Genomic DNA, 15,413 nt, shown 5'->3' with positions numbered 1-15,413 from the left:
TTCCTTTCCTCGCTCAGAACATAGGACTGTCTGCTGTCCACATGAGTGGGAATCCCCCTTCCGGTCTTCCACTGACTTGCTTCAGGTCATGTCTTGTGTGACTAGAGGCAGGCACTGGATCCTTCCTGGAGCAACTTGGAGTTAAAAGGAAGAGAGTGCCAGTTTAAAGTTGCAGCATTTACTTCTGGCTGCTGTCTTCACAGGCCACCATGTCAACCTCAGGTGAAACCTCCAGCCCCTCCTGCAGATCCTAGCTCGGCCATCAGCCTGGGCCTAGAAGCCCCTCTGTGAGGTCTGCCACAGTGAGACTTCTCACAGGAAAGTGCTATACCAGCCCTACAAGGAACTTTACTCCAAATATATGGATTAGGTGAAGATGTAAGAGACTCCTTTTCTGGATAATTTAAAAACTTTGATTAAAGTAAATTCTAAAACTGACCCCCTCATCCCCTCGGACTTCATCTTCTAAAGCTGAAACACCTGACCCCTCCAATTTCCATGTTGATCTTGATGACTGAGAAGTTTTCTCATCTGGATTGTGACCGAGGACGGTTTTGGCCGCCTTCTCTGTTTCCCCAAGGACACAGAATAAAATCCTAAAACTGGAAGGGCAAATTTAGGACACTAAAGATCAGCAAAAACTCATGATCAGATGTTTCAGGGGTAGGAGAAGAGGGGTTTTCTCCTGAAAGAGGTCGGGAGTCTCCCTAAAAAGGATATTTCACTGAGGAAGATTTAGACCTTTTAGACCTTTGAGACAAAACCAGGGCTGTGGAGTGGGTAATAATTTTGTAATAATAAATGGTGACATTGGGCTTTTCCCCACCATCAAGTCTTTAATCAGTCTGCGTAAATAAATATAAACCATATTTATTGGTATACAATTCCTGTAAATATGGAATGTGCTGTGCATTTAATAGCTGGCAGAGACTGTTACTTTAAATTTGCAAGAAATCTAGTAATGAAATCCAGTCATTGGCTGCAGCAGAGCTGGGGTGAACTTGCTTCTCTGGTCTTCGCTGCTGAGCATGTGCAACACAGGTTCAGGCATTGTACCAAAGGACCTTGGAGCAGCATGAAGATACCAAGCATCAAGGACAGAGGAGAACACAGGGTGACAACTAATTACTGCCACTAGAACATCCTGCTTATTACTGTATATAGTATAAGGACAGGAGAGAACACAGGAAAGGTGAGAACTGATTATCTATCATCACAAGACAACCCTGCTTATCACTGTATATAGACAGGAGAGAACACAGGGAAGGTGAGAACTGATTATCTATCATCACTAGACACCTCTGCTTATCACTGTATATAGACAGGAGAGAACACAGGGAAGGTGAGAACTGATTATCTATCATCACTAGACAACCCTGCTTATCACTGTATATAGACAGGAGAGAACACAGGGAAGGTGAGAACTGATTATCTATCATCACTAGACAACCCTGCTTATCACTGTATATAGACAGGAGAGAACACAGGGAAGGTGAGAACTGATTATCTATCATCACTAGACAACCCTGCTTATCACTGTATATAGACAGGAGAGAACACAGGGAAGGTGAGAACTGATTATCTATCATCACTAGACAACCCTGCTTATCACTGTATATAGACAGAAGAGAACACAGGGAAGGTGAGAACTGATTATCTATCATCGCTAGACAACCCTGCTTATCACTGTATATATACAAATTAAACGAACAAAAAACATGACGCTCATGATACCCATAACAATATATCTTGAATAGCGCAACAATAAATGACAAACATATTACCGTTAAAAAATTAAGGTGACAGAGAAAAGACACAATCCCAGCTTTACACAGACCACATAAATTAATAAATACAACTCCTCCTAATCTAAATGGTAGGACAATTGATATCACGATGGGTCAGCAATGTCAGGATCATGGAACAGTAATTACAGTCACCTATAACAAACCGCAACTCTGTGCAAATAAGCCCTATCAAAGAGCATATTCGCATACTAGAGTTGGCTTCATGTTTAATTACATATGTGAATATGCTCTTTGATAGGGCTTATTTGCACAGGAGCGGTGAGAATTGATTATAATCACTAGGACGCCTTGCTGATCTCTCTTTATATAAAACGTTACTACACATGCTTGTTTTCAATAATAAGACTATGTAAATGTATTGCCGGTTAACTGATGAACAAGCGAAATGCTCATCCATCAGGTGCGTTCATGTAGCACATTAAATCATTGTTTACGGACAGCAGATTGCGCTGTGTGAACTGGGATCCCCAGAAATAATGAATCTGTATGAGGATTAGCGATGGCAGTAGCCATTTCTCATCCCCATACAATGGAGGAGATTATTACATGTAAATGCAGTGCTTCACCTCCATTGACAAGCAGGCAGCTATTGGGAGGGGAATCCTTTCCCAGTAATTGCCTGCTCTGTTTGTGCATGTAAATGCGCCTTAAATATATTTTATATCAATGTTATGATTTTAGGTCCCTTTTACACTGAACAATTTAACTGGCGATTGTCAGGATGGAAGCGTTCCTTCTTGGCAAGCGACTGCTTGTTAGTAAAGGAGACATTCTTACATGCAGTGATCTCCTCCACAGTATAGGGAGCAGTGATCACTAATGTCAAAGCTTGTCCTCATACAGAAGCGTTCCTTCCTGCCAATCGTCAGTGGAGGAGACCCATTTACATGCAGCGATCTCCTCTACAGTATAGGGAGCAGTGATCACTAATGTCAAAGCTTGTCCTCATACAGAAGCGTTCCTTCCTGCCAGCGGAGGAGACACATTTACATGCAGCGATCTCCTCTACAGTACAGGGAGCAGTGATCACTAATGTCAAAGCTTGTCCTCATACAGAAGCGTTCCTTCCTGCCAATCGTCAGTGGAGGAGACACATTTACATGCAGCGATCTCCTCTACAGTACAGGGAGCAGTGGTCACTAATGTCAAAGCTTGTCCTCATACAGAAGCGTTCCTTCCTGCCAGCGGAGGAGACCCATTTACATGCAGCGATCTCCTCTACAGTACAGGGAGCAGTGATCACTGATGCCATCGCTCGTCCTTATACACATTTATTATTTGCCGGCAGCAGGGTGTGTTTACACCGCATGATCTGCTGCTAGAAAACTATTTTGGCAGTTAATCGCCACTCGTATGAATGATGTTTGGCCATTGTAAAGGGTCCTTAACATTTCTAAACTTTTCTCACTTCATATGAAAGTCAAGTACACAATATTAATAACAGAATATTTTTTTAAGGTGGAGTTGGTTCTTTTCTTCTGACTGATTGCGACTCCACAGCCCTGGCCAAAATAACTTTTATCGTCGTGGCTCGAATTAGAAAAATAAACTGCATTGCCTTTTGCGGATATGGGTCTGCTGAGGGATTCCACAGACGTGAAATGTGACGGACTCCTGAAACCTTCCTGGGAAACCAATACAGCAATATTCCAGCCCAGAATAGTAGCCACTTGTACTGCAAGGTCTCTACCTGTGTGGCGTAACCAGCTGGAAGACCACCTAGCAGCAGGTTGATAATGAGACTATTTTGCCCCCCTTGTTTGGTGTCGGTTCAGCCGCTCTTACTCTGTGTCAGTTTTCAGCAGGTTCACCTGCACTTTTATGTTACTTTCAGTAGTTTTGTGGCTCATGTTGTATCGCTGCGGAGAGGTGGCACGCAGCTGGGACGTATTACATTTCCTAGATGTAGGTAAGAAATAACTGTGCCCACAACATGGCCGCTCAGCTTACATGAGCTATAAAGCAGGGAATGCATCATAAAAAGTCCTTATTGAATATTTAATTTAAGGGACTCTTCTGACACCAATACACGGTTTTAACTGTCCCTGGTGCCCTCTAGTTACATACACCCTATCCCAGACATAGGGAAGGGAGGAGCGGGCTCCACTTTGACTAGGTACTGCCCCTTGGGCTCTTCCATATATGTCTGGCATAGGGTGTGTGTAATCTACAGGGCACCAGGGACATTGTATTACTGGATATATGACTATATTCCTTTATCCCGGCCAAAAGTCACCTATGTTTTGCCTTGTGTAGGGCCTGAGGGGATGGCGCGTGACTCTCCCATCATCAAAGATGGATGTCATGCCCGACAGGTTTTCCTGGAGTGTTCCCTCTTACTTCAGAAAATGAATCTGTATATTGCTGGTGTTTTTGCTGTAGGTGACACTGTGACCTCTCTGCCTCCGCTGGAGCAGAAGAATGCAAAGTCTCCGCTGAGAAGACGACAACGTCGTGGTCTGGTATTGCCAGGAATTTCTTCTGTACAAGGCAAGGTTATGTCTGGGCACTTATACACTGGGGGTCTCCTGCTAAAAAGTGACATCACTGCGAGGGGTGTTCTCGTGCTGCATCCCTCGTAGCGCCTTAGATTTCCCCATTTTGGTAGCAGTTCACATTTCATTTTGATGTAGACTTAGCTTAGATTCCCATTGGTGGGGGCAGTATTGGACACTTGGATTTCCTGACAGTAGGTGCAGGTCAGGTCACCCTTGGCGGTAGCTCAGATTTCTTCCTCCGACATCTGTTTGTTTGTTTTTTCTTATGTTGTGAAATAAGTTTCTTGTGGTTTTTTTTTTTTCCAGAACTTGAGGATGTCTTTAGGGAATCTGCAGGTGGAATTGATGGAACGTTTTCTCTCCAAGAGCTGGAGCTCCGGCTTCGCTGTGGACGGCTGCCGTTTCTGAAGGATTACGATGTTGATGGAGATGAGCGGTTGTCACTGATAGAACTGAAGCCGCTGGTTGGCATGTAGCAGGATGACTGCATTCTTCCACTCTCCGACCAGTGAGGCTCACTGTAGGGGTCTCTGGGCTCCTCCACCAGATGCACTGGATTCATCTTCTGGAGGAATTGGTTTTATCTGTAGTGTGAAAACATTCTCATTTTATAGTTTACATAAGCTTACCTTAAACTGGTGTCTTGCACTTTACCGAGTGTTCATAGAACAGCCACGAGGAGCCTGCACCAAGGAGCTGGCTTCTTCTCCATGTTGTAATGAATGCAGGCGAGAGCTCAGGACCAGACTGATCACGGGTGACCAAGGGCCGATTGACAAACGTAGGGCAAGTCTGGCTGCAGCACTTCTGGACGCCAAGACACAGGGTTAGTTTCCTACCAGGCACTTCCATATTAAAAAATAGGATTTATTTCCTCATAATAATGCCATAAAAAAAGGTCTAAATCTTGTCCTGTAGTGGCGATCAACAAGGAAAGTTCTGAATGTGGAGACGGTTCTGTCATTAACCCTTTCCCTGGTAATCATGGAGGACGAGCGCTCTGGACTGACAGCATTGGGGGTGGGGTGCGTGCATCACCAAAGCTCACTCCTTGCTGGTTTGAGTATACAGAACAGGGAACACACGGAGCAACTTATTCCAAAAAAAATATATATAAAAATCATCCACTCAATAGGACACATTATGTGATGAAAGCTGTGTCCAGATGAGGTGCCCATTGTCCCACTGCCAGGGTTTGGGAGGAAGGTGCTGAAACAAACTTCACGTTTCTCAGATTTAATAAGTAAAGGGCAGTGCTGCCCCCGGGGTTTAGGGTTTGTGTTCATCAGGATCACGGTACAATGGAGACCCGACCCACTGGTCAGATGTGGATTTATGCAGCATCCACCCTTACCTCCAGCAAGTGCACTTTAAATGGTGGACATGAAGTTCTTCCAAGCTGTAATGAACATGAATCCTCAGGGCTCTCGCAGACTGCAGCTCCAGGAGGAAAGAACAAGGAGCCGGCCAACCTCCTTGGGCTCCACTGTTGTACAATTCTCAATTAAAAGGATTTGTATAAATGGAGGTACTGCCTGGCATGTGTGTGGGTGACTGGGGGCATGAGATTTGTCACTGGATAGTAGTGCAGGACGCTTCTGGGGGGGGGGGGGGGCGGCGGCATCGGGTCTAGGCCTATGTCACAAAGGTGAAGATGCAGAAGATCCACACAAATGTATGCATTTCTGCACCAACAGCCACAGAGCTCAACTTTGTATTGAAAAGTGTGAAATCCTAAAAGATTGCAACACAGCAGGTCAAGTGTACATGGGATTTATGAAGCCATGCATTGCGTTACCCTAACTAGAACCTGCAATGTGTGAAGACCGCCTTAGGTTTCTCCTGGAATGTAGATGCACAAAACATTCAATCTCAAATTACCTGTTGAGATTTACACAAAATTGGAGTACTTGAAACTTCTATCCTTCCTACCTACCCCCCCCCCCCCCCCTGTGGACAGAGCTGCTCCTGGAGGGGCCTGCACAGCCAAATGCAGCACCCGACACTGCACCTACAGGTCGGCTGGGTGGCACACTAGGGACAGATACTTTACCACTGACTTCATGATAGAGACAACCATTATAGCTAAAAACAAAACTTTATTAAAAGCAAAAACTATTTACAATAAGCACATAGTGCCAACGGGTGGAGACTTCTGCACAAGGTTAAGACACGAGCGGGCGCGCCAGCTGCACCAGCACCTCCGACCTCAGCTGCGGGACACTGCTGATCTTCATCTGTTTGCTGCTTGCATATTTATTCTTCACAGTCTGGTGGAAAACACATTCAGAAATAAGAAGCTACCGTTTCTATTAAGTCCTCCATTGTGCAGTCCTGACCCTGGACCATAGGACACTGAGGAACTTCACTGCCTCATTCCTTCTACACCCCTTGTGTAGAGACCACACTATGGCTGCCCCCAAATACCTTTCATTAGGGTTCTGTCCTGTTAGAGAAGTTACTTCACAACACTGAGGTAAAGAGCTGCCTCATCCTCATCTCTACTTGTCAGGGATTAGGATCCTGAATACAGGCGAATCCCTGGGAGAATGGAGGAGGATAATGAGAAGCAGCCTTCTGCCCTGTCCAGCCTCTGACTAAATGGCCCAGAGATTCGGCTAAAGTTCTTATCCACTGTATTCAGGATCATAATCCCTGACCAGTAGAGAGGAGGATGAGGCAGCCCTTTACCTCAGTGCTGAGAAGCAATTTGTCCTGTGTGGACAGGGTCTGTGTACTAATGGGACGGCAGCCATTTTGTTCCCCCCCCGATGGCTTATTTTGTCTGGGGAGCAATTATAAATGAACGTTCTTTGGAATATACAGAATGTATTTTCTTAATTCCCGGCGACCCCCTTTAAGATAAGGGGGAAATTCTATGACCGATTTTGTTTAATCAGACAGACCAGGCCTGCACAGATGACATTCCTCCTCCAGCAGCACAAGGTCCATCAAGACCAGCAGAGGCCAGTCTGGATAAACCAGGGCCAACATTTCTATAGACTCAAATATAATCAGTCCACACAAGGGCATTTTTAGATCACAACCCCCATCATCTCATACACTAGGTTGGAATCTGATAACCGCATGCCATGCTCACATATGCAGCTAAACTCAACCAGACATGGGAAAGCCTTACACACCTGCCAGAGTGTTACAGGGTTACCCAGGTCATACCACAATCCTGAGCATTACCCACTTCCAGGATCACATGCCATACATGGGGCACGGCCTAGCCTGGCTTTAGAACCTCCAGTGCATGCCAAGTCTGAATCCCACTAGCGCTGTGGCAAGATATTAAAGGGGTTCTCCAGGCATTTAACATTGATAACCTATATCAGATTGGCAGGAAGCTGACACCCAGCACCCCACCGATCAGCTGTAGGAAGGGAAGCCACACGTGCCATCTCACTGCTGCTATGGCAAGCACAGAGATTAAAAGCCCGGAGAAGCCCTTTAAGACTCATGCAGATTCTAACCCCAGGCTACATCACATGGTCCTAGAAGTGGCTGCCAAACAGGACCACATAACTGTTACCTCTTTATAGAGCATCTGTCAGCATGATCAACCCTACTAAACCAAGGGGGGGGGGGGGGGGTTCTTTCAAATCTATAGTAGAAATCTAGGGTCAGTTTTCTGCTGTGTGCCCTAACCCAATAGACCACTGTTGTAGTAGAGGGTTAGGGTTAACCCTGACTGGTACTGCAGACAATTTTAACAGGATGGTCCAACCAGTGATGGGCAGTGCTCCTGGTGAAGAAAACACTTACCTGTTCCTGGACACACTTCAACTTAGGCCTCAAGCACATGACCACAAGGAATAGAGCCACCAAGCACAATACCAGCTGCATCACTGCAACATACAGACCCACTGAAGTCCATGGGTCCACAGCTGCCATCTGTGGTTTGCAGACTGCAAAACATTCATGGTCATTTGCATGAGGCCTTAGTCTAGAAAGATAAGAAAAGATTTCATGCAACTGAATGTTCACAGAACAGAATGTACCAGAAACCCAGATGACCGGGGAAATATCTCTGAAACTGAGGCAACAGGGACAGGACAGAGCTCTGCTCTTCCACAAGCCTTTCAAGGTTTGGCTTCTCATGGCAGTGGAACTTACCATATGCTTGGTGAGGCCTCTGTTGACCTTTACTACGTTCTTGGCCATATGCTGCATGACAGGAAGCAGAGCTTCCTCGGAATACGCTGTGTAGTGCTGTAGTGTCGGGGTCTGAGGAGGAGAACAAGTCACATCTTAGAACAGTAGTCAGGTGTTCTGCTGCAAACTTCAAATCTCAAATCACTTACCCATTCTCCAGCATTGAAGACTTTAAGGGACAGACAGGAGGCTGCCGCAGCTATCTGTGAGGGTGGGTAGTGCACCATCTCATAGTCAACCATAACCAGCTCCATCAAATACTTAGCTAAACTGTGCTGTTCAGCAGTGACCTGGAGGGGGCAAGGAACCCATCAGAAAGTACAGAAGGACATGGACTCCCTCAGCCCGTCCAGCAACTAGAACAGGACCTGGCAGTCAATCTGCCCACAACATGGCCAGCATGTCTTACCTCTCCTATCTTAGAGGTTCTCCTGAGGAAATGAAGGGGAAGGGGTCTCCCAATAGCAAACTTCAGCGTGCGGAGAATGTTCATTTCCATCTCCCTGATCTGAGCCTTTGTGTAAGTGTGGTCTGTTACAAAAGTGAAGTCTCCAATCTCCGGAGGGTACATCTCTTCATACTTGGCAGCAAGAAACATAGCTGTCACCCCAACAAGCTGCAGCTGATTTTTGGGAACTGGATTCTCCTGCAGAAATTGTTTAAGATGTGAAACCCTTTACAGACTCAATTGGTGTTTAGGGTTCTACGATAAGGCACCTGCAAGAATCTGTCGATTATCCCAACAGTCATGAATATAGTTTCCTGCAGCAGACGGAACTTCATCTGGACCTGGACCAGCCAGTCAACCAGTATTGCACGCATGTTACCAGTCACCTCCTGTCCTTGGAGAAATTTCGGCCTCACCGATTGAGCATCCTACAGAAGAAACCAGACACTGAACATCTAGGAAATCCAGGTACCTAAAGAGTGTGCAATACATCTACAGCCCAAGATGAAGGCAGTGAATCTGCTCCCAGAACCTTCATGTAGAAGGTAGCAGCCATGTTAAACCTGCCCCATGATTAAGGAGAATCATGTGAACCCATGTCCCTTTAGCTAGAATGTGTACAAGTTAATGTAGCTGTGATCTGTTACATACATGTTACTCCTCTATAGATATCCCTTTTCTGTACATCCATGTATTCCGTTCTCAAACTGTACTAGACTAAGGACACCCTGCTTCACATAGCTTAAGGGGTGAAGACCATTCCCTGGCTGAAGCAGCTGCAGTGACCGCACCAGTTTATATATTGCACACATCCTACACTATCGGCAGAGAACTGGAAAGGCTGTTCCAGAACAGATGAGTCCAGTCCTTACCTCCAGGCTCCGGAGATAAGAGTAGATGTCCTTCACATATTCACTGCACAGCATGGGGTTCCCATCATCATCTGCATCCACGTCCTTCACTTGTATAAGGACGTCAGAGAAGGCCTGGCACAGCTCGTCTGGGAGGCACCCCGATGTCTCCATGGGACTGGGCTCCATCTACATGACAGATTTAGCAGAAGTAAAGTAACCCATGTCCCAGCATTGAAGCTGCAGAGTCTGAATATGGCAACAGAACGTGGCACCTCTCCTCCACCATATACATCCCAGATCAAGCCCCCCATATATAACATGGCACCTCTCCTCCACCATATATATCCCAGTGGGGTCAGGCTTGGGCCCTTACCTCCGGGACTGGGGGGCAGACATGTTCCACCTTCTGCTCCGTCTCCTTCTCCACGGCCTTGCTTTTCTTCAACACTTTGACGACTGGTTTCAGATCCTGAGAATCAGAAGAGACGTATTAGCCGAGCGTCACAGGGCGCTGTCCACACAGGCTGCAGCTGCGGCTCTTACCTTCTTTGCTGGGGCCTTTGTTTCAGCCCTGTTCCCGATGTCCCCAAGGGCGGTGCGGGGTCGGAGGCCGGGTTTTACCGCCCGCTTTCCCACCACAGCGCCCTTCACGTTGTTCTCAGCATTAGACAGCATGTTCTGGAAGAGAAGAGTCAGGACTGAGCGAGAGGCCACCCCACAATATGCAGGGCAGGGCGATCCGTGGGGGCACCCACATCTACCAGGCGACAGGCCCCACATTATGGAGGGCAGGGAGATCCAGGGGCACAGACCGAGGGAGGGGAATCCCACATCTACCAGGCCCCACAATATGGAGGGCAGGCAGATCCGATCCAAGGGTACAGACTAAGGGAGGGTAGGGGCTCCCACATCTACCAGGCGACAGGCCAGTGGCGTAGGGATCGCCATAGCAACCATAGCAGTGGCTATGGGGCCCTACGCCACTGGGGGCCCGGCCGGACCGCATAATTTTTTATATTAATACACACAGGCAGCCAGGCCCGACCGCCCAGTGGGCGGTCCGTGGCTCGGGCCTGGCTGGGGGGAAGCAAGGAAGGAGGAGCTGTAGTAGGCCTGGAACAGGGGGGCCCGGGGCGCACTGTCTGCCGCACAAGGAGAAGGGGGCCGGAACGGGGGCGTAGAAGAGGCGGGCCGGAACAGGGGCATAGCAGAGGCGGAGCCAGGCTGGCACCAGCGCCGCAGTGCAGGAAAGATTTCCTCCGGCTCCGCCTCCTAGTAACTAGAGGGAGGACTCAGGAGGCAGACTCAGGCGGTGGAGGGGGCCGGGCCAGGCCGGGGGTTGGGGGGGGGTACCTGTTGTGGAGGGACTAGGGAGGGTGACGGTGCCGCCGGCCGCACTGGCGCCAGTCAGATTCGGCGCTATGCTATCGCTTTAATGACACTCCCCACTGGTCTCCAGTCCTGCCACTGCCTGCTGCTGTCTGACTCTAAAAGTAAGTGATTTACTTAAAGTGAATTTAAGGAAGTGAGAACTTATGATCTCAGAACTTTATCTAAATTCTTAAGTTAAAAAGAGCTGCCTGCAGAGTGGGGCCCCCAAGAGAAGCAAGGGGCGCCCTCCTTATATGCAGGCAGCTCTTTTTAACTTAAGAATTCAGATCATCAGACTCACTAATTACAGCACACCCACCCTGCGCCCCGGGCCTGCAGTGTCCACCATCAGACAGGGGAGGGAAGAAACCCCAGAACTAGACTGGGCCGCCCACTTGGGGGGCACACTGACACTCTAGTTCTGGGGTTTCTTCCCTCCCCTGTCTGATGGTGGACACTACAGGGGTGTGTGCTGTAATTAGTGAGAGTCTGATGATCTGAAGTTAAAAAGAGATGCCAGCTGTGATAAGGAGGGCGCCCCTTCCTTCTTTTGGGGGGCACACTCTTATATGACAGACTAAGGGTACTTTTACACTTGCGGCAGGACGGATCCGGCAAGCTGTTCAGCCTGTCGGATCCGTCCTGCCGCTATTTTGCTGGACCGCCGCTCCGTCCCCATTGACTATAATGGGGATGGGGCGGAGCTCCTGCGCAGCACGGCACTGCACGGTGAGAGGCCACCGGACGAAAAAGTCGGACTTGCAGTACTTTTCGGCCGCCAGCCTTTCACCGCACACTGCTGCGCTGCATCGGAGCTCCGTCCTCGTTCCCATTATAGTCAATGAGGACGGAGCGGCTGCACGGCGAAATAGCGGCAGGACGGATCCAACAGGCTGAACAGCCTGCCGGATCCATCCTGCCGCTAGTGTGAAACTACCCTAAGTTCTGCTCCTTATTGAAGGTTGCTGTACTCGCAGTAGATGGTTCCAGTTCCACTGCGGGCGGGCTCAGGGCTGGTGGTCTGGTGGTGGCAGAGGCACTATTGTGGCAGGCACCAGGCTAGTCTGTACTGGGAGTCTGATGGGACTGACTTGTAAAAGTTAGACGAGAGAAAAAAGTCTGAGTCCACTCAGACTTTAACTGAAGACGCATGGTAAGGTCCCATTCACACATCCGTAAGTGTTTTGCAAATCCACGGGCCCGTGGATCCGCAGAACACTGACATCGGTAATGTGCGATCCATAATTTGCGGACCGCACATTGCCGACACTGCATAGAATATGCCTACTTTTGTCTGCAGATGCGGACAAGAGTAGGACATGTTCTATTTTTTTTTTTCGGGAACGGAATTGCGGACCCGGAAGTGCGGGTCCGCAACTCCGTGTCCAGTCTGCACATCGTGCGGCCCCATAGAAATCAATGGGTCCGCAATTCCGTTCCGCAAAATGCAGAACAGAATTGCGGACGTGTGAATGGGGCAGATGTGACAACTCCAGACCCTCAGACTTTTTGATGCTCATGGCGGTGGGAGATCTAGGATGGGTGTTTGGGTGGGAGCTCTGGAAGGGGTGGTGGGAGGCCCGATAGATATGTGGGGGCTGGGGGGGGCCCATAATTTTTTTTTTGCTATGGGGCCCATGCATTTCTAGCTACGCCCCTGCGACAGGCCCCACATTATGGAGGGCAGGGAGATCCAGGGGCACAGACCGAGGGAGGGGAATCCCACATCTACCAGGCGATGGGCCCCACAATATGGAGGGCAGGGAGATCCGGGGGCACCGACCGAGGGAGGGGAATCCCACATCTACCAGGCGATGGGCCCCACAATATGGAGGGCAGGGAGATCCGGGGGCACCGACCGAGGGAGGGGAATCCCACATCTACCAGGCTACGGGCCCCACAATATGGAGGGCAGGGAGATCCAGGGGCACCGACCAAGGGAGGGGAATCCCACATCTACCAGGCGATGGGCCCCACAATATGGAGGGCAGGGAGATCAGGGGGCACAGACCGAGGGAGGGTAGGGGCTCCCACATCTACCAGGCGACAGGCCCCACAATATGGAGAGCAGGCAGATCCGAGGGAGGGTGGAGGCTCCCACATCTACCAGGCGACAGGCCCCACAATATGGAGGGCAGGGAGATCCGAGGGAGGGTGGAGGCTCCCACATCTACCAGGCGACGGGCCCCACAATATGGAGGGCAGGGAGATCCGAGGGAGGGTGGAGGCTCCCACATCTACCAGGCGACGGGCCCCACAATATGGAGGGCAGGCAGATCCGATCCCGGGGCTCAGCCAGAGCTCCCACATCTACCAGGGCCCCACAGACAAAGTATAGGTACAGATCCACTGTTACATAGGGCTGCAGGAGACGCCTACCACATTTCCACTGTTCTCTGCGCCGGTACCAGATAAGCGGAGCTCTTCCACTACACGCACGGTGACGGCGCTGTGTACCGGACACTCACCCGTGTGATCCGCAGAGACATGGCGCACGGCTCTCGGTAGGCTCTGCTTAGCGTCTGGCTCTCTCGGGAACCTTCCACCACCGCTCGCTTCAGGCTTGTAAGGAGGCAGCTGCCTAACACCAGTTTAAATCCCCCACTCGCCGCTTGTTATTGGGCAGTTGAAAAATGTTCTGCCTTCTGATTGGATAACGGTTTTCCTATCGAATGCGTTGCCAAGGTAACAGGCGGCGGGGAGGAGACCATGCGTCCTGACAACGGAGCGCTGCGTGCATAGAGCGTGAGGCGGTTGGGAGGAGGAAAGGGCAGAGGAGTGGGCGGGGGAAAGGGCGGGGTTATCGGTATGTGAATTATATTATGTTATAATTAGACGAGTATTTTCTGAGGACTGTATTTATAGGTAAAGACTAAACTCCGTTCTCGGGAAGGACTTACTGACGTCACGTTATCACGTGACATTCCTAGGTCATGTGAGTCGGAAGCGCCACAGGCCAGATAACGAGTGCTCCCGGATGTGTCCGGAAGGTGACGGGGTGATGGCGGCAGCTGTGGTGCAGATGAGGCTGGGATACCGAGGTCTGCTGGCGGTGCGTAGCCGGGTGGCTGGCCCTGTGGCCCTAGGACTTGTGTCCTCTCAGCTCCGCACGTTCTCGGTTAGGAAGGAGCGGGAAATGGAGGAGAATCCGTTCTATGGAAAATACAAGGAGAAGATTGAAGAACTGCGCCGGTGCGACCCCTAGTGGTGGTGTGCGGCACAGCAGGCTGGATTCTCCGGCTGCTTCCGCATATGAATGTGGTATTGGGGTTCACTGGTCCCCTGTGGGCGGCCTGGGCCTTCACGTCTCACGTTTCCCCTGCAGGTCGGACCCTGGAGCGTTTGACGCTCGGATGGAAAAGAGGAAGGAGGTGAGAAAACAGCCGCTGGGATCCAGTGATCGGCCGGCAGGGGCTGAGGTAAGTAATGGGGGGCATACAGCACCCCACAATCCAGTCCATGAGGGGCATCAGCCCCGGGCTCTGTCCTGATTTTCATTCTCTTCCAGGTGAATTTGGGTTCAGTGAGGGAAAGTTCCCCCAAGAACAAGGTGAGGCCTGAACGTACTGCCCCCCAGTCCCAGAGGGGGCGCCGCGCCTGCAGAAACTATTTATCCCTTTAGGCAGAGTTCACACTTCAGTTACTGGGAGCCGAAAGCAGCAGTGAAGCGGCCGAGAGATGAGGTGTAATGGAGGCACCGCTCCCTGAAGTGTGAACTCGGCCTTATGTAGTGACGGTGAGCCAAATGTGGTAAATGTGGACACTCGATTTTCTCTTCAGACCTTGAACTCTCTGCTGAACATGGAGATGGTGAAGGACAAGAGCGCTGAAGACATTGCCCAGGTGCGGGATGTGAAGGGCTGCGCACTGTGGGGACGGCCTCTGCCCCAGGGCTGTGCACTAACCCCAACCCCCCCCCCCCCCCCCCCCCCGGGCTGCGCCCACATGGGGGACTGTGAATTCCCTGTCAGGAGGTGTCTAACCTGTTGTCTGCTTCATGTTCTTCTAGATATGGACGCAGTACTTTGCCAAGCAAGATACCGTGTTTGCAGTTATACCGGTGAGTAGGACATCAGATATAATGTATGAGCGGAGCCGCCTGTACCATTCCTAACTATCTATGGGGGGTGGAGCATAATGGGTGTGCCCAGCACCTCTTCACTCCCTTCAGTGGTACAGCGGTTCTGGTGGGTTGGACTGGTCGGCAACCCTCTGGACCTGCCTTGTGGGCCCAATCACCGGAAATTCATATCATTCCAAAGAGTTCACATAC

General features: G+C 49.9%; 2 protein-coding genes across 2 annotated transcripts in view; one reads left to right on the top strand and one right to left on the bottom strand.

Annotated features, from left to right (window-relative positions):
* Nucleotides 1-6,385: 6,385 nt before the first annotated feature.
* Nucleotides 6,386-13,761, bottom strand: LOC122922833 (G2/mitotic-specific cyclin-B1-like). The gene is made up of 9 exons (XM_044273584.1): nt 13,609-13,761; nt 10,313-10,447; nt 10,143-10,238; nt 9,788-9,955; nt 9,185-9,343; nt 8,877-9,113; nt 8,617-8,757; nt 8,429-8,539; nt 6,386-6,576 (listed from the first exon to the last, which is right to left on the bottom strand). The coding sequence occupies exons 1-9, from the start codon at nt 13,627-13,629 to the stop codon at nt 6,472-6,474; spliced, it is 1,173 nt and encodes a 390-aa protein (XP_044129519.1). The 5' UTR covers nt 13,630-13,761; the 3' UTR covers nt 6,386-6,471.
* A 218-nt stretch (nt 13,762-13,979) lies between these two features.
* LOC122922829 (ATP synthase mitochondrial F1 complex assembly factor 1-like) overlaps nt 13,980-15,413 on the top strand; it is a 37,946-nt gene continuing 36,512 nt past the window's right edge. The window contains exons 1-5 of the mRNA XM_044273581.1: nt 13,980-14,332; nt 14,466-14,559; nt 14,649-14,690; nt 14,921-14,983; nt 15,150-15,200. Of these exons, the coding sequence (XP_044129516.1) occupies nt 14,118-14,332; nt 14,466-14,559; nt 14,649-14,690; nt 14,921-14,983; nt 15,150-15,200 (465 nt within the window). The 5' untranslated portion in view covers nt 13,980-14,117. The remainder of the gene's footprint in view (nt 14,333-14,465; nt 14,560-14,648; nt 14,691-14,920; nt 14,984-15,149; nt 15,201-15,413) is intronic.

The sequence above is a fragment of the Bufo gargarizans genome, unplaced genomic scaffold (genome assembly GCF_014858855.1).
Source record: "Bufo gargarizans isolate SCDJY-AF-19 unplaced genomic scaffold, ASM1485885v1 fragScaff_scaffold_773_pilon, whole genome shotgun sequence".
Lineage (NCBI taxonomy): Eukaryota > Metazoa > Chordata > Amphibia > Anura > Bufonidae > Bufo > Bufo gargarizans.
Note: the sequence above shows the minus strand (reverse complement) of the source record. Positions and strands in the feature narration are given on the sequence as shown.

What these genes read in the sequence shown, in the direction of transcription:
- LOC122922833 (XM_044273584.1), bottom strand. Translation starts at nt 13,629, where the DNA reads ATGTCTCTGCGGATCACACGG. An exon ending in TCTGCCCCCCAGTCCCGGAG is followed by an intron (nt 9,956 to 10,142) that starts GTAAGGGCCCAA and finishes TCTGTCATGTAG; the next exon opens with ATGGAGCCCAGTCCCATGGA. An exon ending in GAGGCCTCACCAAGCATATG is followed by an intron (nt 6,577 to 8,428) that starts GTAAGTTCCACT and finishes GTTTTCCACCAG; the next exon opens with ACTGTGAAGAATAAATATGC.